The sequence below is a fragment of the Balaenoptera borealis genome, assembly GCF_965194805.1.
Source record: "Balaenoptera borealis genome assembly, chromosome: 3".
Lineage (NCBI taxonomy): Eukaryota > Metazoa > Chordata > Mammalia > Artiodactyla > Balaenopteridae > Balaenoptera > Balaenoptera borealis.
In genome coordinates, this window is record NC_138866.1 from 5,176,466 (window position 1) to 5,203,025 (window position 26,560).

Here is a 26,560-nt window from a genome sequence, read left to right on the forward strand (position 1 = left end):
GGGTAACTGAGTGGCTGGCGGTGCCACTTACAGAGACAGCAGCAGCAGAGGGGAGGGGAAAGAAGAAGAGAAATATCCATGCGCTAAGGGACAAATGCTCTTCTCCACACTCGGTCCATCCTTCCAGATGAAGGGAGCAGCAGCCCCCGGCGGGGCTCTCGGCCTCTCCCTGGCCCTCACTCATGCCGCTCCTAGAGAGGAGGTGTAACGATCTGATGGTTTTGGAAGAAGGATCTGGGCTTGGCCTTTTTCTCCGTGGGAGCTGGTTACCATATGTGTTCTCTCCCCTGCTCTCTCCACCCTGGGAGTTTTACAGGGCGGGCCACACGTGGGGAGGCCTGTCGGGGCTCCAGTCCTGTCTGTAACTAGGTGGGGAGTCTGTCTAATTCTGGGATTCCGTAGGTGATATTTTGTGTCACCATCTGTTGTATTCTTGTGTCTCTCTCAGTTGGTTCAGAACTTGGGTGGAGGACATGGATGTTATTTATTTGGGTCCCTTCAAACTTCCAGCAACATCTCTGGTCAAGTCATAGTTTACTTTTCAGTGATACCTTGATAAGCCATGCACTGGTTTATTAGATACCTGTTAAATATCTAGTGTGTGAATAGTACCTTGCTTGTTATTATACCATGCTTCCAAAAACACCAGCGTCTCTTCCTTCATGAGGCTTATAATATATAGTAAGGGACGAGACACACATAAAAATAAATAGTAGACCTTGGTAAAAGGCAAGAGTAAACCAGCTGTCACACATTTTTCTCATCTCTGATGAGAAGCATCATTAGTATGGATGCCACCCAGAATATCTTAGCGGTGGTCCGTCTTCACTATGTGCATGTTTTTTTAAGCTTTATTGAGGCATAATTGATATACAAAATCACACATATTTAACATACATGTTTTGATGAGCTGGGACATATGCATATACCCGTGACACCATCACCACACTCAAAGTACTACGTTGACGTGCATGCTTCAGGCAGTATAGACACACGTACAGGACTTCCTGAAAAGAAGCATCTCATGTTGCCAAAGTAGTGAGATAATGCCTTGGGAAAAAATTAGTAACCAAAATATGTCTTACGGGCTTGTGCTTTCGCTGGTATCTGTGTGCTTTAAGGTCAAGCATGTGGAGGAAGGAATGTTACTCTAGCTTCAGAAACTCAATAGCAATTCACACTGGCAGGTTAAGGTTTTTGTTGGAGGTAGAATTTTTTTTGTTTTGTTTTTAGAACTTAAGTACAGCAAAGAATAAGTAAACACCCTTGTGCTGTATTCCCAAATTGTTATATTTGCCTCGAATTATAGTTGGAAGTTGCTTTTTTGATTTTTTTTTCCCCAGTGTATATAGTTTTTCTTTGGAAACAGCATTCGAAACGATGCTTCTACTCATTTAACTGTAACATAAATGTTTACATTTAAGGGTGTATTTGATAATTAGAAATGAAATGCTTATAGGCAACCTTAAGTTGTATTTCATTGTGATTGGATTTCTGACCATAGATGTAGCTGGATTGACGATTGTAACATGTCTTGGTGATTCTACTATTATTTTTTTCCTCCTAGGCAGAAGAATTATTTTTATGGGTTCCACGAAAATTACTAATGACTGTTGAATCTGCTAAAAATTCAGTGCTGGGTGAGAATAATTTCTGTTTGTTCAAAGCAGAGCAAAAATGATAAAAATATATAAAATTTCATTTTGTGGCGCTAGGGACCGTATTTGGTCGTTTTCTCGACTAGTGAAATATTTCCCCAAATCCACATGAAGTGTTTTCCACACTTGTAATCTGACGTAGTAGAAGAATGTCAAAAGAAGAGGGCACCTTACCTTAAATGTTACATGACTATCAAGATATTCCTATAACTGTAATATATGTTTTGAATGAGCACTTTTTAAAGCAGTGTGTGGAACTGATGCTGTTACCTTCTGGGTTAATTCAGGGCCCTTGTATTCTCAAGACCGAATTCTTCAAGCCATGGGAAACATTACACTAGCCTTTCATCTGCTGTGTGAGCGAGCCGACCCTAACTCTTTCTGGCAACCCTACATTCAGACCCTCCCCAGCGAATACGACACCCCTCTCTACTTCGAAGAGGATGAGGTTCGCTACCTTCAGTCCACACAGGCCATACATGACGTCTTCAGCCAGTATAAGAACACAGCGCGGCAGTACGCCTACTTCTATAAGGTCATCCAGGTGAGCGGCTGGGAGCTGTTTAGAGGATGTGTCACAGGGTGGGGAAGGAGGGAAACTGATTGCTTAAATGTTCCACCTAAACATTTTGCTTTTTAAGGTAAAAGGCATCGAGTGCATTGTTTCTGTTTTTACAGAAATGTCACTGAAATGTGATTGGAATACATCTGACTTCCTCAGTGCCCAGTGTTAAAACAAGCAGCGGTTGCTCCTAAGTTATGAAAGTCACTCCATTTTTCTGAAAACGAAAGACAACCATGGACTTTTAGAAGCTCTACAGTCTATCTAGTACAAAAAGATATGCCCCATGTCTAAATTTTCCAAGAAAATGAAAGTCCATTTGTGGGTTCTTCATACGTATATTAGTAGTAAAATATTGACAATTGATTTCTTTATGTTTTGCAAAGTGTACTGTGTATTATATTAATTTTAATTAGTTCTAAGTAGAAGTGTCACATGGAAATCTCTATAAGGTCATGAACATTTGGATTACACCTGATTGCTCCTTGCTGTGTTTTGGCAGTTCAGCCAGCGTTCTTTTTCCTTTCCATTTGAACAGCATTCAGACGGCTGAGGGCCAGTGTCAGGGTTCCCTTGGGAGCTAAGAAAGGGCAAGTGTCTCTGCCTCCTGACTGGCCCCTTTCTCATATGCCCACGAATCAGCTCCTGGACTGCTGTACCTAATAGGTGGCAAGTGGGAAAGTGAGCTGCTCCCTTTCCCTTTTCTTTGGGTAATTCGATAACCTGGATTAGGCTTGATTTGGTTGTTCCTTAGCTGGTCTGTCTCTGCTGTGTTTTCATTGCTACAGGAAATAATGTTTTTGTGTTCATCATTTAACCTTACAGCATGCTTACTGCACAAGAATGTTACACTCAAAATTATATCCTCCCCTGTATCAAATACTTCAAATACATAAAAAACTATGACTCTTGTCTTCAAGTAGAAATCGCTGTTTTTCTAAACTTTAAACTTCAGGAAGCCTTTAAGAATTATCATATAATATGTATATAGCATTTATTTTGAGTGTGCTTGGTTTGAAAAATATTGATGGAGCCAGACCAAAACTCTGATTATTCGGTTAGTTTGCACTTACAATCCTGCAGTCTAAAGTGTGACGTGGCTCTTCGTGACCTGAAAGGGTTGTGCTTTTATTCCTAGTTCTTAATTGTGTTTCTTCAATGACTAATAAAAGCGAAGCTGACCCTAGCAGGTCTAAGCCTTTGTCATTTCCTATTGTTAGGCAACAAACTGGAAACCAGCTCTTTTCACGAATGTGTTTCTCAAATCGGGGCTGTGAGATGGCGAAGGCCGGCGGCGACCCCGAGAGGAACTGCCTCTGTGGTCAGGTCGAGGGTTCTGGAACGATGCCAAGTCTCCTGACAGCTGGCTTGGCGTGATCTTTGGATTTTCATTACACTCACCGGTGTGTTTATTTCAGTATTAACAAAGTAGTGCAGTTTTGCTTCAAGGTTCAATGAGATTTGAAATGACCGTGAGTCACTAAAATACTCTGTTCATTTTGATGGAACCACCTCATGCCAGGTCTCTTAATAACCCTCTGAAATAAACCCCTTTAGATGATGTTTAGGTGACCGAATTATACCACAGTCTGTGTAGTAAATAGTATTATTGTGAACATCTCAGGAACTAGAGAACATTCTAAAAATAAACTTTAATTCAGAAGTTTTTCTGAGAGTAATAAAATTCTCACATGACTAACAAGAACAATTTGGATAACTTATAATGAATCCAAATATCCTTTTTAAAAAAACAACCACAGTCTTAAAGCATTAATGAATCTATTCATTATTCCTTTTTAGTATTCCTTTATTTATTTATTCTTCCTTTTTATTGAAAACTTTAATTAATAAATGTGAAACAAGGTATATCCAAATGTGGAATTATCAGACAATCAAGTGTTGGCTTTTTTGCATAATTAAGCCAATCTTGAGTATTTGAAAATAATGGTCGTGATTTTAAAAATGGGTGAAGGGGGTCAAAAGGTAAGAAGAAAAAAAAATATATGCAGAATCATAAATTTTAAAAATGATTTCAAGATGCAGTCAAACTGTACTTTTCTTGACTGTCAAAAGCATCAAACCGAAGAGAAAGCAAGGTGTGTCTGTGACCACGTAATAGCTTCTTCTGTTTTACATCAGTGCATCTCAGCTGGGCGGTTGAGAGGGTATTTGCCCTTGAGAGAGTATTTGGTAACAGTTGGAGACAGTTTTGATTGTTAGGTTTGGGGAGGGGGGGAATGCCAGTGGCATCCAGGCTGGGGTTGCTGCTGAACTTCTCATGATGTGCAGGGCAGCCCCCGAACAAGGAATTGTCCGGCCCAAAATGTCAATAGTGCTAAGGCTGAGAAACCCTGCTTTGTATTTACATATAGAGGACAGAGCACCTCCAATACCTGTGTGATTCCAGAAATCACCATCAATCCCTTCTAGCGATTGGATGCCTGGGGCCCGCCTGCCATTGGTTGCCCGTCACTCTGCCCCCATGTGTCAGAAAGTCTTCATGGGCCAGTTCCAGACCCCCCCGGCTGTAGCTGCCTGCTGTAGCTAGGAGAATATATTGTAAAGTGCTTTTCTGCTGGCTGTCATTTAACAAACATTACTTCTTTTTAAAACCTTACAAATATAAGGCTAGGTTTGGAGATGTTTGACTTGTTAAGGATATAAGTACAGGGGAACAGAGATTGAAAAATCAAAGTGTAAAATTCAGATTACTCTTTACAAACACAGACTTGGACCAAGGAGTCGAGTCGAGATCCTTGAAATTGCGTTTTGAAAATGAACTTTGTGTGGTGGGCTATCATCAGTTCTCCACATAAGCTGGTGAGAGTTCAGTCAGGAAGGGGGCATTTAACTGATGGGAGGGGAAGGACCATGTGCCCCGAACGGGGCAGCCCTGACTGAGGGTGGTTTCAGGAAGGGTCGAAGCAGCAGTGGGATAATCTGCCCAAGAGAGAGAGGCCGCACAGAAGGAGCCTGAGCTTTGTAGTCAGACAAGCCTGAGTTGAAAGCCTAATAAATAGATTTATTATTAAATTAAATATAATTTGGCATTTGTTGCTTTACCCTACCCCTCTGTGTTTGTCTCCTGATCTGTTAGGTAGAAGTAGAAGACCCATTTTTCAGTGTAACTGTTGTCAGCCCAAGTTGGGCTCTTCATCAAAGCCCCCAGCACAGTGCCGGGCTGCAATGCCTGTGGCATGAGGAGACACCACGGAGGTCGCGGTTGAAGCCACCCCAGCCAGGGCGGCATGGTAGTGGAGAGGGTGGGCTCTGGAGCTGGCCTGCCAGGGTTCAAATCCCCACAGCATCGTTTTTGCCAGGTCTCTGTGCTTCTCTTTCCTTTTCTGCAAAATGAGATAATACAGCACCTGTCTCCCAGGGTTGCTGAGTGGACGAAATGAGTTGATCTACGTGAGGCCCTCAGTACAGCAGTACTTGTCATAGAAATGCTCCATTTCTGTTACTGTTTTGTGTTTTGATCCTTCAGGCCATGCCGTTTGGTTGTTTTGTGTTTTATTGTTTTAAGTTGCATCTCCCCTGTCCCTGCAGTACCTTATGGTAGTATTTCTTAACTTTCCTACTAAAAACTCCTGTTGGCCACGGATAATGAAGAGTATTCCTGCAAGACTAGGGCCTAGACCCAAGTGACTCTTCACAAACTCATATTGCTTCGATATCTCATGCTTTTGTTGTTACTATCATTGGTTTTATATCTCATGTTTTTAAATATTAAAAATTCGTGCGATTGTTTATGTTTGCTGTGGTTTAACAATCACGTGGAATGACTTACTATCAGGTCAGCCTGGCGCTGTAGGAAAACAGCCCAATTTCTCCCATGACCCTACCTGCCACTGTGCATCCCTGGAACCCACATTCCAGCGGGAGAAGCATGGCTTCATGTGGAGTAAATGCCGTGAGCCCCATGGTGTGGTCAGTCTAAGGGTGGTTCTTTTTCAGTAAAAGAAAATGTGACAGTCACTTAACGTTAGTAAAAATAGGCAGCAGAAGAGATGATTGCAAATTGAAAATACATCAGAATGAGCTTTGGCAGAAAATTTCTTAATCGATGATTTGATTTCTCTGCCTGTTGGAATAGGAACGCAAGGCAGCCCAGAATGAGACGTACTGCTGAGACAACCAGGGGGTCTAGGCTGTGGAGGAGAAGGTTTTTGCGTAAGAATTCACGACAAAGAAAAACAGATTTAAGCACGAGTTATCTTTTTAAAAATCATATTTTGAGTCTAGCTGTTCTTCTAGTTTCAGGATGTTCCCAGTGCTTATAGAAGTCTTCAATAACAATTGAGAGTAAACATTAGTGTTAACACGGTACTGCTGTTATTTTATGTGTCATGTTTTCTCACTTCAGTACCAAACCATACATCTTATGCTTTTCCAGGCTTGGGTGTTGGGCTTTTTCTCCCTTTTAGTAGACAGATCGCTTCAGCAATGCATTATCGCTCAGGGGAGAGTGAGTAGGATTACAGCAGTTCATGTTTAACATTTTCAGTACAGCGACCTGCCCTCAGTTTGATTTTTTTTTTTTTTTTTTTGGCATTGTAGTGCTTAACCTTTTTCAGGGTCTTGGGAACCCTCTTCCCAGAGACATGTGTATGTGTGCTATAATCACAAACCCTGGCATACCATTTGGGGGCTCAAATTCCAGAACCTGATTTGCAGTTTTTTGTTACGACTTCCAATTTAAAGTCATTTTTCTGGGGATGCAGACCAGACTCTAGTCTGAGCCGAAACTCATTCTTTTTCTCCTGAGCTGGCCGCTGGCCTGAAGGTCTGCCAGCCCCGGCCCGGCCACTGTCTCCTGGGGGCACCAGCAGTGTGACGCAAGCACGGCTGGTCCCTGTGTGGTGGCGATCCCAAGTCCCTGGGAGAGGAGCACAGAGACGTGTTCATAGTCATCTTGCTTCAGCCTTTAGGATGTTTATTCTAAAAGAAAACTGGCACTAATACTAACTTCTAGGAATTATAAATGCCTTTAGGTAAATTTCTCTGCATTGCATTCTTAATGTTTAGAGAAACCTCTCTCTCTCTCTCTCTCTCTCTGCTTGTTGTTGCCTAAGAACTAGGAAAATAATTTCCTCCCAGCATATTTTCTTGGTCAAAGGCTTTTGAGTGCGGCCGCTTGGTAGTTCAGGTTACTTTCTGTCTTTAGTTTGCTTCACAGAGTTGGTTTAAAAGTCTTTCCAGGCCTCTGCTCGTCCTCATCTGTGCAGTAGCGCTTGGGCTTCACGGTTCTTTAAGGTTTTTACATTGTATCTGCATTGTATTCTTCTTGAGATGTGCAGTATACAGTGTGTCCTTTAGGTATCTAACAGATGATAGTATGTAACCAGAAGCTTCAAACTCAGGGAATTTTTTGTGCATACCTGCAGTTAAGATCTCACACCTGCTGGTGAAACATTCTACTGCAGCTTCATGGTTGAAAAATGTCAACCCCCAAACTCAGGAAGCTGAATTTAGAAATTGTGGCTCAGCCAAATGCTGGAAAAGGCTTGTGGGGATTGAGAACCTGAGTGGTGGTAGAATTTCTTCCTGTCAGTTTGTGAAGGGGGGCGCCAGGGAAGAAGAGAGGATTAATAGTAGAGGCAGAACTTGGCCTTTAAAACTGCTGCAGAGCTTTAACCTATAAAAGTACACCTGACAGACCAGGACATTCCAAAGTTCCGCTCCAAGGTGGGACTTTTGCATGGAAATATATGACTAGTTTTGTGATAGAAATCAGTGGGGAAAAAAGTAGGATTTGGCTTAAACCCAACTTTGAAGTGGTGTGATTGTGAGAAAATGAAGAAAATCATATCTTGACTTAACGTAGAGGAATGATAGTCCAAATATTTCTCACCCATGTCAATGAAAAAGAAATGAACAGATCCTGTGAATGAGCTGTTTGTCTAGTTGATAATCCCATGTAGTGGGCTGGGCACTGCGATGTGGAGTTAAGAGCTCCCAAGGTTAAGAGCTCTCTTGGGATGCGCACATTTTCCTGTGCTGTTGAGCTTGAATGTGATGCTCTTTTAAGTAAATTCAAGTGTACGGGGTTTAACAGCATAGAGGCATATCTATAAAATTACTATTTTCCCATTGATCTCATTGTTTAAGTGATTTATCGCACCTTACTTGGGCCTCCGCTTTTTATGCTGATCGAATCTGAGCGGTGCAGGGGAAGGGCTGATGGAGAGACTCCTGTGTGTGTTAAGTGTTGTGAATTTTATTTCAAGGCTTCCGCCTTTCCTGCCTAATGCTGCAGGACAGGGGGAGGCTGTGTTAAGTTGGCCGTCCTCCCGGACCGGCAGCTTCTCCCACCTGGCCAGGCCCGTGGTGGCAGGAGACCCGCGCAGCCAGACTCACAGCTTGCTGCGAACAGGGCCTGCCCAGAGGCCAAGGAAGGTGCCACTTCTGGTTCTCGGCATCCCGTGGCAGTTGTGGCTGAACGTCAGTTGCTGTCCCATTTCTCGCTGTTCTCCTTGTCCCTGACGGAGCCACAGGAGACGAGCACAGACGTGAATTTTTGCTGGAGATAGGTTTACCTCTGTTTTCCTGAAGCTCATAGAGAAAAATCTGATCATGCATGTACATAGAGAAATCTGATCATGCATGAGGCCTGCAGGAATGAACATCAGATTTGAGTAGAGCCCCTGAGCCTCAGCATACTTTAAAGATCCAGCGCCTTGACACGTGCAGGCGATGTACGTGGGCGTCAAATGCTGTCCTAGACACGTGTGGGTGCGCGTACCCGAGAGCCCCGCAAGGGAGGGTGTGCACTTGCGTTCATGGAACTTGACTTCCGCTGGTGGCTGAGGTGGTGGCGGGCACCCCCGGTTTACGTGCAGGTTTCCTCCACGTCATCCCTGAGGCCGTGGGGAGCTTGGGGGGCTCTCCGTAGCCGGCTTCTCCCTCCGTTGGCCCTTCCCCTCTGCCTAGAAACCTGTGTAAGGGTCTTCCTTCCAGGTAAACCAACCCACCTTCTCCTCCTGACCTTGGATTCGCTCCCCTTTCTTTTTGTTTTTAGCCCATTGTATCCTCCTGATTGTTCATTCAGCTACTGTTTATTGAGGATCTCAAGCGTGAGGCACCACACCTGGGGACCGGGACTAATGTCCCTGGGGGTACCAAGAGGTGTTTTTGAACTTTTTATTTTGAAATAATTTTTTCGACTTAGGAAAAAGTTGTAAACATTGTACAGAGTTGAAAGCCTGCCCGTGGGCACCACCTCCTGGATACCCTGCTCCTGCCCTCGTTCCCACATAAGTTCCCTCCCAGAGGCACGTGTGTTCCGTATGTGATGCTCTCGTTCTCAGCCAAATTCCTGACAATGTCGCGACTCCTGACGCAGGGTGGGGGGTATGGGACACCGAGGAGGTGAGTCAGAGGCGATGGTGGGGATGAGAGAAGGTGCTTCAGTGGCTGGGGTATCGAGGTAAACGTGGCTTCTGTGGTGAGGGCACTGGTTGGAGATGCAGGATGTGATGGGGAGAGAATGATGCCCTCTGATTCCAAGCTGTGCCCGGAGTCCGAGGGGCCTCTTCCCATCCTGTGAGTCGTGTTCTGTGCCGGGTGCCCTGGAGCACTGGCCGGACCGGGAGGTGGGAGTGGCTCCTGAGCTTGTTGTTTGGACCCGTGGTCACTAACAGAAGATGCTTCGTGGGGACAGAGCTGCCCCATCGGGGTGACCCTCCCTGGGCTCTCTCCTCAGGGCTTTAGTCCTGACAGTCACCCTGTGAGGGAGGCAGTGTCCATCCTCCCTTTGCAAAGGAGCAGTGGGAGATGTGGGGTTCCCAGGCCCGGGTCAGAGCAGGCTGGCCGGACCCCAGCCCTCCCAAACCGGGGTCGGCGGCTCACAGTCTTTCTCTACGGCTCTTTCTGGTCTTACTTTTGGGACAAAGAAGTGGTCTAGTTTTTTTTTTTAAATAAATTTATTTATTTTTATTTATTTTATTTTTGGCTGCGTTGGGTCTTCGTTGCGGTGCGCGGCCTTCTCATTGTGGCGGCTCCTCTTGTTGCGGAGCAGGGGCTCTAGGCACATGGGCTTCAGTAGTTGTGGCGCACGGGCTCAGTAGTTGTGGCTTGCGGGCTCTAGAGCGCAGGCTCAGTAGTTGTGGCACACGGACTTAGTTGCTCCGTGGCACGTGGGATCTTCCCGGACCAGGGCTCGAACCCATGTCCCCTGAATTGACAGGCAGATTCCTAACCACTGTGCCACCAGGGAAGCCCAGAAGTGGTCTAGTTTTAAGGGCAGAGCAGTCTTGTTCAAAATCCCTCTTGGGCTCTTATTTTGCAGAAAGCTGTGCCGTCCCCTGGGCCTGCACAGGGCACCTGCTGGGGTTCCTTCCAGCTCCTGGAGGGACCCCCGTCCAGCCTCAGTCTCACTCTATGCAGAGGTGGGAGAGGGTCACACGCAGAGGAAGCCTCACCTGCAGAGGAAGCCGTAGGCTGCTGGCTTTCCCCCACGCTGGGATGAAGCTGGTGGTCCTCTCTCTCTCTCTCTCTCTCTCTCTCTCTCTTTCTTTCTTTCTTTCTTTTTTTGTATCCTTACCAACTTGACTTTTAATGTTATAAAAAAGTGGAAACACTGGAACTTAGGAAAATCACTCCAGGCTTGCATGTTCTCTGGAGAGTTTCCAGCGACTTTGTGATCTTTCTAGAGCCTCTGGCTGTCTTGCGGAGATGCACTGACCTGTGTCCTTGCTTTTTCCCGATAGCTGACCTTGAGCATTACTAATTTGTGTTAAATGTGTATGAGTGTTGTCCTTACCATGTCCTTATTTAAGGTTTCTGACTTTGTAGATTATTCATTCTAAACATGTATCTAATTTTCACCATTTTTATAAATACAGGCTGCAGATATGACATTTAAAAACATCTAATTTGTGTTTTTAACTGTTTGCTTGTTTTGTATAATGTTATAGCAATTCAAATAGATATAGACCTCACCTGCTGGGAATCTAGTGTTCTTTGTTTTTTCCAGTTTTTGTTTCAGCAGCCTTTGAGGGACTCAAGGAACGAAATGCTCTTTCTCTGTATTCCTGGTTCTAAATGGGGGAAGCCATACCTGCGTCCAGTCGGTGGTGCATATTCCTTCTTGGCAGTTATTAAGGAAGGTCCCCGTTTTGTGGTGTCTGTACAAGCGGGGAGGCTGGGCAGCCCCACGCTCTGTGTCCTCCTGTAGAAGTTTTCCAGGTAAGATTCCCAGATCTCCAGGCTGCCGCGGTTGCTAGGGCACTCCTGTCTCCTGCCCTTGGCTGGCCCGCTGGCTCTTCTGTCTGGCAGTCGTCCTGTGAACGACAGCCTTCCTCCCCTTACTCGGCTTGTCACCTGAGCCCGTTGAGAAAAACTTCCAACTTTGCTGATCAGAGTTGGGAACGGAAGTCCAACAAAGCCATTACAAGGGTAATCATTCATGGCAATGCCGGCTGTGTGTCCAGCACTGTGAGAGCTTTCTTGCCTTTTATTCCGGGAACTACTGCCTTCCCATGAGAATCTGGGACAGAATTAACCAAATTAGATTCAGCGGAAACCTCCAGTCCTAGGGCCCAAGTCTTTGGGGCATCACCCCGTTTTACAGGTGAGGAGATGGGCCGAGTGGCGAGTCAGGATTGAAGCCCAGATCCTCCCGACCCTAGAGGCTGTTTTTCCCACTTCCCTCGTCTCCACAGACCCATCCTCTTTACAATTCCTTCTCTCCCTTTCTAGCCCCCGCTTTACCAGTCCCGGGTCTTTCCCACAAGTCTGATCAGTAGAACTTTTTTGAAAATACAAGTTTAAAAACAAAAGCTTCAAAACTGTTTTTTCTTGAAACCCGCTTTTTTTTTTTCCAGCCCCCTAAGGTCTGTATCTGGTGATTACATTCCCTGTTCTCTGGGATAGGAATTTTGGTTTTATTTTTGTTTTGTTTTGGTTTGAGTGTGTGTGATAAGACGAGAGCCTGCTTCTATTTTTTGAGACCTCTGACAAGCGCCCTTACGAGAACACTCTCCCGAGTGAGCAGACACACTGGCAACCACTCATGCTGGTTGACGTTGACATGCAAATTCTGTTCCTTCCCTGCAGAGCTGTACTGCTTTCATAATTGCTTATGACCCAAGAAATTCTGGCTTAGGCTGCAACCATCCCATGGCCACCCTGCGTATCCTTCTCGCCTTCTCTCAGGGAGAAAAGCATTTACAGTAGAAGCATGAAAAGGAATTAGAGGCAGTAGAGGAACCTCCATAACATCAGGGATTATATTATTAATACATCCTTTTTACTCGAGTTGGGCCGGGACCTCTCGGCAGCTGGATGTGGAGGCACAGCTGGGACTGTCCACCCCCTCTGCATTTTAGTACCAAGCGGACGAGTGGATTGAGCTCACCCTCCGGTGAACTTGAGGGAACGTGTAGACCTGCATGGAGTGAGATGGTGAGGACGATCGCTTTAACAGAATCAGCAGGTTAGTGAGCGTTCACCGACAGGGAACAAAGGCGCCTGTGTTCTGTTGCCCTTATTCCATAAGGTGCTGTGGATTAGACACAACCGCAGTCCACTCCGCCTGACTTCCTTGGATTTGAGAGCCTGAACGTAGGTGGGGCTTTGCTGTTGGTATTCATCGGGCTGTGTGCTTCCTGCATTTGCATTGCATACTAACTCTACGTAGGATTGATGCGGGCAGGCGCTCTGATTTGAGTATTTAGTGCTTCATTCTAGCCCTGGTGGGTTAGATCAGGTGGACCACATCTTTTACCGTTATGGAAACTCATTTTAGCAGCATGTTTCTGCTGGGCAGATTATCCAAAAAATTGCCCTTGCAATATAATAATTTTTAAATAGTCTTGTTAATAGCAGCTTCTTCCGACTCTGCCTGGCCATCCATTCTGCACCCAGCTTGCCAGTTTTCAGAGGAGTCGGTGTCCTGTAGAAGAAAGAATAGTCCCTCCGCGTCTGAGCTTGTCACCCGCTAGGTAAACCTGGTCAGGTTAAGTTGGAGTCTGAGTTCCCTCATCTGTAGAAAGGCCAGGCTGTGTGGGAGTGAAGAAGAGGCATCTCTGCGGGCTCAGCGTACAGGTGCCAGCCCTGCAGACTCAGCGGGTCGGCCACACCCTCCCCAGGGCCGTCCTCTGGCCTCTGCTCGAGCGCGGTCCCTGCTCAGGGCCCGATCTGACAAGGCAGCCCTTCCCAGCGTGAGGACTACTTAGAGGACCGGTCCTTGTTTGGAGGCAAAACATGCCTCCCTGGAACGTTCATCTGAGTCGTTTCCTGACTTGAGAGCAAAAGAGTAGATTTCGTCTTCTGCCACGACTCCTTCCCTCCCCGTCTCCCCCCACCGGCTGAGGCATTCGTTCAGCAAACACCTCTCTGCAAGGTGCACCTGCTTGGAATCGGCGGTTTACAAAGTTAGTCAGAAGCTTGCTTGCTGGGCCTGTAAAATTAATTCAGTAAAAAGTGATATTTGAGGGCATAGATTGAAAGAGAAGGAAGAGTCCTTTCAGCTGAGAAGTTGAGGAGGACTTTTTTTGTTTTTTTGTCATTTTTAAATGGGAGCAGTGGTGGTTGGAGAAGGTGATCTCAGAGACGGGCCTCCGCTGCTCTCCGACCTCGCCTTGGGCCCATTTTTTCCTCAAAGCACATTAGTACCTGACAGCATATGTGTATTTCTTCATTCATTTGTCTGTCTTCCCAACCAGAATGTCAGCACACTGGGGGCAGGGGCTGTGTTTTATCCTCAGCTGGAAGGGGCCTAACACATAGCGAGGGCCCAGTCGCGGTTTGTTGGGTGAATAAAGCCACCAGCCAGTAGCCGAAACAGCAGCAAATAGCATTTAATAAAACTGGTCAGACACTGTGCCTTAGTTCGTTTCCTCCTGTCAGCATCCAGTGAGAGGTGCGATTCCCCTTTCCTACTGAAGAGCAGACCTGCCGGGCCTCACGGGTGGGCAGTAGCCAGGCTGGGTCTCAGGTTTGGCTCAGACCCCAGAGCCTCTGCAGGCTGCAATCCTCCCTGCCCCGCTGAGAGTCCCAGAACTCAGGCCACCTGTCACTCAATCGTCTGTTTTGTGGCTCTTCTAGAACCTGCAGGGGGTCAGGAGCAGACTTCTCTTCTGTGTTCCCTAGCTTAATTCTCTTCTGTCCTATGGGGATGTTTGCCTGTTTCCTGTGTTCAGATAGCTTTCTAATTTTTCGTGGTTTGTAGGAGATCACCAGCAATGACTGTGGTCACATATACAAGTTTTTTCAATAGTCAAGTCAGTTATTTTTGTTTGTTTGTTTTATTTTTGGTCTGGAGCAATTCTGACTTGTTTAAAATGGCTAGTGGCTTGCTTGCTTGTTTGTTTCCTTCCTTCCTTCCTTCCTTCCTTCCTTCCTTCCTTTCTTTCTTTCTTTCTTTCCTTCCTGGCTGTGTTGGGTCTTCGTTTCTGTGCGAGGGCTTTCTCTAGTTGCGGCAGGCGGGGGCCACTCTTCATCGTAATGTGCGGGCCTCTCACTATCGCGGCCTCTCTCGTTGCGGAGCACGGGCTCCAGACGCGCAGGCTCAGCAGTTGTGGCTCACGGGCCCAGTTGCTCCGCGGCATGTGGGATCTTCCCAGACTAGGGCTCGAACCCGTGTCCCCTGCATTGGCAGGCGGATTCTCAACCACTGCGCCACCAGGGAAGCCCGCTAGTGGCTTTCTTACTGTCGTTTCTCTTACTTTGGAATTCGTTTTCCTTCCAGTGATGATGGACACCCAGTCCAGGCCGCTGTCCTGCCTTCCAGAGGGTCTCTCCACTCTTAACCCTCCCGTCTGGGTCTGTGTGCAGAACTAGAGAGATCTTTTTGTAACATAAATTATATCATGCTGCTGGTTTACCATCACACTTGGAAAAACTCAGGGGGCAGGGCTGCTGAGACGGCCCCTCCTCGCACTTCAGGTGAATCCTCGGGTACCCCTCCCTCCCCGTCACTGCAGTCCGCGCCCCCTGGCTGTGATCAGTTCGCTGGTCTTGCCCAGCCTCTCTGGCCCCATCTGCTCCCTTTCTGCAGGGGCTTCCCCCAGTTCTGTGCATGGCTGCCTCCTTCTCAGTCTTCTGGTTTCAGCTAAAATGTTGCAGTTTGAGTGAGGCTTTCCCTTACCCTAAAGTAGATCTGCCTTATCCACTATGTTAGTGTGTTAGTCAGGACTCTTCTGAGAAACAGAACCAACAGGATGTGTTTATGTATATAGAAGGAGATTTATTTTAAGGAATTGGCTCACATGATTATGGAGGCTGGCAAATCCAAAATTTACAGGCCAGGCCAGCAGGCTGGAGACCCAGGAAAGAGCTGATGTTGTAGTTCAAGTCCGAAGGCCTTCTGCTGCAGACTTCCCTCTTGCTTGGGGGAGGTCAGGCCTTTGTTCTGTTCAGGCCTTCAGTTGACTGGATGAGGAGGAGAGCAATTAGGGAGGGCAATCTGCTTTACTCAGAGCCCACCGATTTAAATGTTAAGCTCATCCAAGAACAGCTTCACAGACACATCCAGAATAATGTTTCACCAAATATTTGGGCATGTGGCCCAGCCAAGTTGACAGATAAAATTCACCATCACAGTTAGCGTGCTTTTTTAAAATTTATGTGTTGACTTATTATCTGTGTCCTCCTCTGGAGTGACCCTGCTCTCCAGGCGCCACCGTGGCACTGTTGCCGGCACAGTGCCTGGCACACAGAGCTCGGGCAGAGCTCGTTCAGTGGGGAGCCGGTTGCCTGCCAGCTCTCCAAGTGAGTCTCGCATGGCCAGGGCCTCGTGGGAGGTGAATGGCCAAAGTCCAACCTATCCTCCGCTCCCTAAGCTGCGTCCCCTCAGAGCTGCATCCTTACAGGCAGGCGACTTCTTCCAATTTGTACAAAGGTCCTCTGATGTCCCTAAACCTGATGGGACATCAGAGGAGCCATGTAAATGAGGACTGTCGCAAGTCTAACAGAGCATGCCGTCACTCTGCCCAAAGCTCGGTGGCCCTGGACGCCTGTGTCCTAGCCTTTCTTCCTCTGTCTTCCCAGACGTGAAACTTACAGTGAGGGGAGGATTTATCAGATCCTCTGCTTTTAGCAGACTTAATCTAGTAGCTGTCCATAAAACTGGTTTATACTCTCTTGGGCTACTGTATTTTTCTCTGTAAAAAATAAAATACTGTCTATATTTTCCGAAAGATTAGGTGACGTGAAATGTACTTCACAACACTGTCGGCTTCTGTTGTTCTTTCCTTCTTAGCCGGTGTTCACGACCAGGCTCTTGCGCTCAGGTTCGGAGTCTTCTGCAGATGTGCTCTGGGCCATTTTTCTTCACTTCCCACCAGATGTCCTCCACTGCCGCGTTCCCTCCACTGACTCTGCTCTAGCCAGGGCTTGCGGGCTGTGCTGGGCCTGTTGTCCGCTCCTTACGTCGCTCCGGTGAACTGCTCCTCCTGTGTGTGTTGCTGTGTGGCCATCCGAGGCCCTGTGCGTTCCTTCTGACCCTCTCCCCGACCTTTTCCTCCTGGAAATTACTGGGTGTCTCCACCTCACATATGACTGTAGCAAAATGCCCTACAGTTATTGACAGTTGAAGCCTGAATTATATTTTTGGAGAGCTGTTACTTTTAGGCCCACCTGTGTTCTTTAGTCCTCGAGCTTTGTCATGTGTTACAATTTGGGTAATTTTTTCATTTCACAAATCAATTATATTCTTTTGGCATACAAGAAAAAGTGAGTTCTAAATATTAGTTATTGAAAACATATCATGGATACTGTGTTCATTTTTATTTACATTCAGCCTCATCAGGAAAAAATTATAATAGTATTCATTAAAAATTTTAAGTCAAATAACTACCTATTTAAAATATCTTCTAATAATAATGGTGTTTTGCTGAATGCTGGCTTCTCCTCCAGGTCAGTGGTAGGTGCTATAAGGAGATAGAGAAGTAATCCGAGTCCTTGCCTTGTAGAAATTTATAGTAGAGATGGGAGGAAAACAATTGGCAGGAGACGTTGAAGAGCAAAAATGGGAAACTGAGGCAGTGACTGCCGTCTGAGCTCCTGGGGGGCAGTCAGGTGGTACCTGAGTTGGGGCTCGAAAGGCAAAATTGTCTGGTAGAGGGAGGGAACTACTGTCAGCAAAGGTGTGGAGTTGGGGGGGGGCGGCAGGACACATTCCGAGGAGGGGAGACAGCCGAGGCCCAGCAGAGGCCGCAGCCCCTGGATTTGAGGGAGGTCATTTAGCGGTTGGCAGCAGGGACCAGCTCCCAGAAAGTTGGGTCCCTGCATCTCCCTGGGATGCCTGTAGCTTCTGTGGCTCAGGCCAGTGTGGGGTGAAATGGCTGTGGCCTCAGTAGTTGTATTTTATGACACCTGCCCAAGTGGCTCAAACTCTCTGATCCTCAGTTGCCACAATTACCTCCCACCCTGTCACACAGCTGAGCTATCAGGGAATAAAATGTGGTTTTAAAACATAACATTCTGTTAATGTAAATAACCAGAAGCTGGATTTGAGCACACGTCTGTGATGTCAAAACGGAAAGTTCCAGTACTGGATGTGAAAGGGAGGAGGATGAAACAGAAAGGCCCGTTCCCAGGAGCTGGGATGGAGGGTGCAGGAAGGAGGGAGGGTGGGAGGGCACGAGGGCCTTCAGCAGGCTTTGGGGTTTCTGCCCTGCATGTCATAGGGAGCCCTGGGCAGCAGAGTGATCAGGTTGGCCTGGGTTTGTTTGCTTGCTTAAAGATAACCTCGTGGCAGGGAGGCCAGAAGACCAGTTAGCCTGAGGAATTTGAGAAGTATCTGAAGGTTGGATTGACCGTATCTGGTGACAAACTGGATGAGAGGAGTTTGGGAGAGAGTTAGTTTAGGATGACCTTGAGGTTTCTGGAATAAACTGGTTTTAAGTTTACTATTCCCCCCTTATTCCTAAGCTGACTTTACCAGCCTTTCTCTATTTCTAACCTTTATGGTTTAGAAAGGAAACTTTTGATCCTAAATTTCTAGCTTATTCTAACTTGTTTGAATGCAAGACACCGAAAGTAATCTTTGTATCTGAGTTTTCAGACAGGTTTATTTTGTACTTTGGAATATATATTTCAAGCAGGAAATCTTTTGTATGCAAAAGTCAAGCCTGGAGCAAATCTTTATTGTGAAATTATAAGCTCGTGAAGGTGAAGGTTTTAATGGAAGTGCTCACCCAACCGTAACCGTAGTGACACGCGCACAATAGCACGTCTGAACGAAAAGCTGTCAGATGAGCAGCGTTCAATTTAAATATATCAGTGATTTCAAGACTGTCTCTAATGAGTTCTGAAATCTTTGTGTCAGTCTCATGTTTTTTCCTTAAATGCTGTGAAATCATTTAAAATTAAGAAGCCAGTTTTTATTTGGTGACGTTTACATCAGAACTGCTACCATCAGCTTGGAGGTCCTTGCTCTTGTGTGGTCTTCTCATCAGTCTAATGCGAGTTAGTGGCTGTGGTTTCTAGAACCAGAAGGACAGCAGCTTCCCGTTAACAGGTCAGTACGCTAACCAGAGGGACCTCCTAGATACAGCTGCTGGGTCTCAATGCTGGCACTTCGTCACCTGAACGTGGGCGGCGTAGTGACAAGGGCAGTGTTTCAGTTACTGCTAATGTGGATGTGAAATGGAGCTTCCTCGAGGGAGTGAAGTGTTGGACCAGGGTGTATGGAGGGCTTAGCAGTATTATTCCCAAACCGAGAAAGGTCTGTTGGGAAGGATCAGTTTCTGTCCGTGTCACACACAGACCTGCACGTCGCAGAATCACGCAGAAGTCCCGCTGCGCCTAGGCCTTTTCTCTCTGGCGGTCGGCCCCTGTTACCCAGCACCACTGATGTGGGAGGAGCGCTGGTAGGTGCTGGGGCTGCAGACGTGGCTTCTGGCCTCAAGGAGCTCTCCGTCTAGCGGAAAACCAAATCTCGTCCAGTGAGAGAAGAGCGAGGGGTAGGGGGCACTAGCCCAGAGGCGAGGGGAGAGCAGAGAGACTGGGGAGTGAGGAGAGGCTTCTCAGAGGCGGGTGAGGTAACTGACCCTGAGGAGGGTCCGGGGTTCACTGGGGGGCGTGGGCAAAGGGCACAGGCTGGCCGCTCAGTGCAGCTGGAGCGAGATGCGCACGGGGCAGAGGAAGTGAGGGTGGAGAGGCAGGCCGCAAGGGGGCAGGGGAGCAGGACCAGCACGGCGTTTGGTGCCCAGATACTCATTAAGCACACTGAATCCTCACAACCACCCTCCCGGGTCTGGCTGTGATTCCCATTTGACAAAACGGAGGCCTATTTGCTGGTCTGTCTGTTCCAGGACTTAAACTCATACGCAGTTACTGGTACCCAAGAACTTAGATTCCTACCTGAGTCTGATGTACCTTCCGGATCTCCAGTATCATGCTGACTTCACCCTGTAACCAAGGGAATTGGTCGCTCGCTCTGTAGGCATTTACGGGGTGCCCACGGCTCAGTAACTAATCTGGTTTGTATTTCAGCGTAAGCAGTTACAGTGCTTTAAGCGGTGGACATGTACTCACGAGTCCTGCTAAAGCGGAAGCACCACAGAGGCAGGGTTGGCCTGCGTGGATCGGGCAGCCAGCCCAGTGAGTGCTGGCGCGCAGCGAGAGCTTGGTAACCAGTTACTGGGTAAGAAATACAACTCCTGGGTGAGGCCGAGAGTAGGTGGTGACCGACCCACAGTGTCAACACTTTTGGACGCAATTCTGGTTTTTCTTTCGAGTGTGTGGGTAGCACTAGCTTCCTGGACAGGCTGCTCTAGGAATGAAGAGCACATAAGAACATAGCTGTGGACCAGATCAAGCCTGCATTAAGGAAAAATCTTTCCAAGCCAGCTTCACCTACTGTTTTTCTTTTTAATTTAAAGGAGCTGCTTAATTTCAGCAAGACACTCATCCTGGTGCCTTAGTAGAGGAACAGAGAGTGACTCTCAGTGTGGTCGGAGAGATGACGGGTGGTGTCAGGCTCTCTTCCTGGGCCTGTCCTGCCGAACACTTTTGTCGGGATAGTGAAAAGACCTAGGAGGCATGCTGGTCAAATTTCTGGGTGGTGAAAAACCAAGGAGACGCCCTCCGTAGGCTAAGCCTGTCTTGATTCACGAAGCTCTTGGCCGCGCTGGAAGGACGCAACCGAGCAGGAATCACTGGGAAGGCCGTGGGCACAGCAGGAGGACTGGTGACTGGACCTCAGAGCCCTGCGGCCCTGTCCTCTGGCAGTAGCTCATTTTGTGACCGTGGACCAGTCACTCACACTGTCTCAGCCTCACTTACTAAAAAAGGGAAACAAACCTGCCCTGTGTCCCCTACAGGAGGGTGGGGCAGGTGAGAAATGAAGGGAAGCTGTTTTTAGGTAATAGAGCATTTTACAAATGCATGTTTTTAAAAAAGAAGCTACCTGTCACTGCCCTTCGGGGGTCCTGAAGAGGCAAATCGTGGATGAGGTGTGAAGGGAGCTGACTGGCCAGCCATGGTTCCTCCCGGTTCAGAGAACCACGGTGTGGCTGCTACAGTCACGGCCCTGTGGGTGCAAAACTCAGCCCTGCTCTCTCCTCAGTCTAGTGGGGGAAAGCTAAATGGCAATAAAGCATGCAAGTAACAGTTTATGGCAATAAAGCATGCAAGTAACAGTTTATGGCAATAGAAGGCTCTTGCTTGTTGGTATAGGGTCAGTTACCAAAATTCTAGGGTAAAGCTGCTAAGAGAGCTTTAGAGGCAGGAAAGATACAAGTGATTTGAGTTTATCACATTAAAATAGAGCTACACTTTAAAGGCAGTAAAGGTCAATAATCGCTTCCAAACATCAAACATTTTAAACTGTTTTTTTAATAAGATTTATCTTCAGTCTCTCCACACATTATACATGGCAAGTAATGGAAAAAGGTAAAAATAGTATGTATCTATTGATGGATTATATCATATATAGCAAATAGGCCTTTGCTACGTCAGTTATTTAAAATGGTCAATATTAATGGAATAAATATATGATAGAAAAAAAAGGTAGGGCCATCTGGTAGCTCTCTGTAGTAGTACCTTCTGTGGCAAAGATGAACAGTTTGGGAAATGTTCTGTTGACTTTTTAAATGGAGATTTAATTTATACACTAAAGCACACATGCATTAAGTATAGATTAGTCTTTATACTAAGTAACTAAATCAAAGTCAAGATATGGAACATTTTTACCATCCCAGGAAGCTCCCCAGTCTCCTTTCCCAGGCTGTGTCCACCCACCCTTTTCCAGAGGTGACCACTATTCCGATTCTGTCACCATGGGTCAGGCTTGCCTGCTCACGAGCTTCCTGTCATTAGGGTTGTACAGCGTGCACTCGCTTGCATCCGCCTTCCTTTGCTCAGTGTGAGATCCATCCAGGTTGCTGGGTGTAGCGGTAGTTTACTCCCTTATTGTTGCTGCATAGTTTTCCAGTGTTTGAATATACCCCATTTATCCATTCTCTTATGGATGGACATTTTGGTTATTCCCACTTTTTGGCTGTTGTAAACAAAGCTGCTGTAAGTAATCCTGTATATGTCTTCTTGTGGACCTATGCATTCTTTTCTTCTGGGTGTTCTTGGAAGAAGACTTACTGGGGTATTGGGTGGTCATATATGTGACCACCCAACCTCAGTAGACATCGATGAACCATTTTCTGAGTGACTAAGCCCATTTGGTGGCGGGAGAAGTGCTCGAACATTCTGGTTGCTCAGCTCCCTCCCAGCCTGGGCCGCAGGGCCGTCCTGTGGGCATGCGTGTAGTCGCGACCTCCATTCCCCAGCGACTGATGGTGCTGGGTGTGTTTTCACCTGCTTATTAATTACTTGCGTATCTCCTTCAGGGCAGTGCCTGTTGGAATGTTTTACTCACTTAAAACAAAATTATAATAATATACTTTATTTAACCCAATATAGCCGAAAGATTATCCTTTAAAAATATAGTCAGTATAAAGTGATTTATGATATATTTCACTTTTTTTGTAGTAAATCTTTGAAGTCCAGTGTGTATTTCTGGGGAGAGTAGTATGTTATTAGGTTTTTAAATTGAGGCAAGATATAGGTAACATAAAATTTGCCATTTTGACCATTTTTAAGCGTACAATTCAGTGGCATTAATTACATTCATCATGTTATGCAACCATTACCTCTATCAAAACTTTTTCATCACCTTAAACAAACTCTGTAAATGTTAAGCAGTAGCTTACCCCCCCCCCCCCCCGCCCCGTTGCCTGTTTGTGATTTGCCATTTTCTTCTGATTACGTGCCCTTTATAAGACATGTTTTGACTATCTCCTCCCGGTCTGTGGCTTGCCTAGTCGCTTTCTTAATGTATCATTTGATGAACAGAAGTTCTTAATTTTAATGAAGTCTGATCTATCAGTCTTATTTTTTAAAGATGGTGGTTTTTTGTGTCCTTTTAATGAATTCTTTGCCTAACCCAGGGGCTCTCAACCAAGAGCTGTCTGCCCCTCGGAGGACAGAGACATTTTTGGCTCTCACAGCTGGGCCAGGGATGCCGCCAAGCCTGCAACGCCCAGGCCATTCCCCACAACAAAGAATCATCTGGCCCGAAATGTCAGGAGTGCTGAGGTGGGGAAAGCTTGGTCTGGCACAGGATCGTGAAGATGTTCTTGGCGTTTGCTTCTGGAAGTTCTGCCACTTCACCTTTCACATTTAAGTCTCTGAGCCGTCTCTCTTTAACTCATGTGTATGGAATGAGAAGAAATTGAGAAAAATCTTGATTCTTCCACATCTGTGCCCTTAGCCTTTTATTTAGAACAAAACTCAGTACATTAATTATCAGGAGCTTTATATGGAGCATTTTAACATCTAGAGCTAAAGTTTCAGTGTTTGGTGGTCTAAAGGCAGTGTTTGAAGCATGAAGTAAATGGCCTGGCATGTGCAGAAACTGAAGATTTTTTTCCCCTTCCAACCTGATTATTAAGGACTTGATTTAGAGTTTTTGTTCTTGTGGTTTTTTAACTTTCAGGTTACAACCATAATGAAAATGCCCACACAAAAGATGCAATTCATAAAATAAATTGACTCTGAAGTGTGCTGTTTTAATTAGACTGTAATCTGGTTCTTTGCATATAAGCGTCATGATTAGACATTTGCCAGAGAGAAGGGAATTTGTTAGTTTTTCCATTGTAGTTCAGTTGTATTTCTACTTGTCAGGTCTTCCACAAAACTGACCACTTAAATATTCAAATCCTACTAAAATAGGTTGTGATGTTTTAGGATCGGTAGGAGAAGGAGAAAATACCTTCAGAAGTGGCGCCATTAAACCATGTGGACAGCTGTTCTTCAAGAGGATGGCAAGGACAGAAGCGTTGTTATGAGAAATTTCCCCTGTGTTTAATGGTCATGTCCGGTACATTCATAGTATTCTTATATTAAAATCTAATTTTATATAAGAATTTATGGCTGTTGAGTGGTCAGATGGGGAAAATATCACCTTGTTCAGCATACGTTGTGGGATGGTAATTGTTCTGCTGTTGAAACTGACCCTGGCAAGGGGATCAGTGGTTCTAGGGTTAGATGCTTAGGTCTTGCTTTAAAATCCGTAAAAATACATGTTGCTATTTTAGGGCAACACTAGTTCCTCTTTTTCTGCATTTGTGTGAATGGTGTGTGCCAGAAAGGTGCTAATTTGGAATCAACAGCTGGGTTTGAGTCACAGCCCTGCCTCCAAATAACCTAGAGATGACACGGCAAGTCACCTACCCTCAGTTTCCACATCTGGCATTGGAGGCGCCAGTCACTGCCTCATGTTGGTCCTGGAGGACTGAATGAGAAGTGTAAGAGCATTTTGTGAAGTACAAATCTTCACAGAAATGTGGGGTGCCCACTTTGTGGGCCCACCCAATCTTTTTTTAAAATTTCTTACCATGATATGTGTTATATTTATACAGAGGCAGCACTTGAAGTTAGGTGGATGGATTTGGAAACTCCTCCACTTCCTAGCTGGGTGACCTGGGGCACGTTTCTTCTGGGGCTTAGTTTCTTTATCTGTAAAATGGGGGTGATGGTGGTACCTATCTCACAGGGTTCCTGCGAGGTTTAAATTGGTTAATACTATAAAATGTCTAGGACATTTTATGTGCGTGGCACACAGTAGGTACCCAATAAATGTTAATTATTATTTTATTGTTACTGTAGAGTTGCTTTGGATGATAATGACATTCAGCACCTGCCTCAGTCAGACCCTTTTCTGCACACAGTGACCAGTCCTCTGAAAACAGGGCTGATGAGTTCCTGACATAGAGATTGTGGTCCTCAGCACTAGGAAGTTAGGTAGGGGTGATGGGCACGGAGGTTCTGTCGTGGGGAGGAAAGTGATACGTGAGCCAGCGGCACCGCATTTACCTGCATCTTCACTGCTCAGCAGATTGAGAAGTTTAATTGTTCATTAATGAGTCACCTGCTTAATTTCACTAATTTCTATTTAATGGGGCCATTTTGAGCCCCTGAAGGGCTGAGAACAGACTTTCTTCAATTTTGTTTCCACAGCTCCTAGCCTGATGTTTGGCACATGATAAATATATGTTGAATAAATTTTAATTATCAGTTATTTGCAGGTCAGGTCCAAAACTGTGTTAGAGATCCTGAGAAACTAAGTAATATGGCTGGAGTTGGAGACCTTTAGATTACTTTAGAGGAAAAAGTAACGTGGCTGAGTCCTTGGCCTTGCTATCAGCGGCCTTTTTGACTTTTTTCTTTTTTTTTTAAGTGAAATTATTTTAAAATTAGAAACCATACATATGTACAATAGAAAATATTAGAAAATACAATAGCTTAAGGAGGAAAATTGAAATTTTATATATTCTATTTGGCAGAGTTTCAATGACCCGGAACCTCAAGTGGGCAGATCTGGACAAAGATGGGGCCAGAAACCCTAGTGTGAAATTTAGCTTCTCCCAGACTGCATTTTGCCACCATTCATCTGTGTGTGCATATGTACCTGCAAGGCATGGGGAGGGGTTTAATCAGATAGCAAAGATCTTCACTACCTCCTCCTTAGTGGCAGCTGGCAATATACCCAGTTCCTAGATTCAACTCAAGTGAGGATAAGTCACCTGCAGACTTGTTAAAAATGGCGCTTCCTGAGCTCCACTCTCGGGGTCCGTAGGTCTGGACTGAGGGCTGGGTGCAGGGCACGCAGACAGCAGCGTCCTGGACTGTAGGACTTGGGAAGAGCAGAGAGCTTGCTGTTGGAGCCTGTCCAGAATATCTTACAGTTCCCTTTATGCATCACAGTTTTCATCTGTTTCACAGAACAAAAACAGGTGTATGGAATTGGAGAGACCAAAATAAATCCATAAGCGTATGAGGTGGGCCTTATGGAGGGCTTCAGATTGCCTGATTTTCATAAGTAACTTTGGAAATTAAAGAGACTCAGGTGGGTTTCTATACTGGATTTGATCCTCTTTGAGACTGCCAGTGTAGAAGCAACTGTTCATCACATCTTAACTAGCCAGTGTCTTTGTTCAGAGTACATAGCATATGTTTCAAAGAACTTGGGTGTCTCCAAAAGCTGTAAATTTAGGATTGAAATAAAGTATTAGTTTTCAGGTGACTGAGTGAATGCTGAGCACGAGTGGGGCAAAGGGGACAAGACACTGTATCACCACGCTAGTGATGATCGTAAGGCAGACCAAATGCCCCTCATTCTAAGCACGATCTCCTGCCTCCAATAGGAAGGGAATTGAGGTGTTTTGTCCACCTTTAGTTTCCGTGGCTTTTCTCTGTCCTTCTCAGAATTTCCCCTTACCGTCACCATCCTCTTGTTTCTTCACCTTTCTCTCCTTGTCCAGGCCAACCCTTTTACCTGTGCTCGTGGTAACATAGTGCCCACGTGTCTTTGTTCTGTCACTTACTCCCCATCCTGTCCATCTTCTTCCTTTTTTTCCAGTAAATGTGTTCATTTCCCCTTTCCTAAAAGGCAGAAAGGTGCTAACATTTACTGAAGACACTTGTTATTACAGCAGCTCCTAGCCCATCCTGACCGATAAGGTATGTATGTGCTTGTGTGAACTTTCTTGAGAAGTACTCCCAGGCCCATGGTTGTCTGTTTTTTAGAGGCTTAAAACAATGCACCCTTATTCTCTCATGGGTGGTATAGGAATCCAGGCACAGCCTCGCCGGGTCCTGTGTTCCAGGGTGTTTCTCAGGCTGCAGTCAGTGTGTGCTCTCATCTGAGGGCTCGACTGGGGCAGGACCAGTGTCTGCACTCTGTCTCCTGACTGGTGGCAGGATTCTGCTCCTTGGGGACTCAGTTCTCACTGGTGGTTGACTGAGGTGGTCTTGCCACCTCAGACCCAATGTTTTTATCAGGTTCACCAGCCCCCTCCCCACACTCTCCACTTCCTCTGCTCTCTGTTTT

The 26,560-nt window shown here is 46.0% G+C and overlaps 1 protein-coding gene across 6 annotated transcripts in view; it reads left to right on the forward strand.

Annotated features, from left to right (window-relative positions):
• SETD3 (SET domain containing 3, actin N3(tau)-histidine methyltransferase) overlaps positions 1–26,560 on the forward strand; it is a 71,292-nt gene that overhangs the window by 18,374 nt on the left and 26,358 nt on the right. For all 6 annotated transcript variants that reach the window (XM_082387722.1, XM_082387724.1, XM_082387723.1 and 3 more), the window contains 2 exons: positions 1,568–1,640; positions 1,946–2,202. In XM_082387722.1, coding sequence (XP_082243848.1) covers positions 1,568–1,640; positions 1,946–2,202 — 330 coding nt within the window. The remainder of the gene's footprint in view (positions 1–1,567; positions 1,641–1,945; positions 2,203–26,560) is intronic.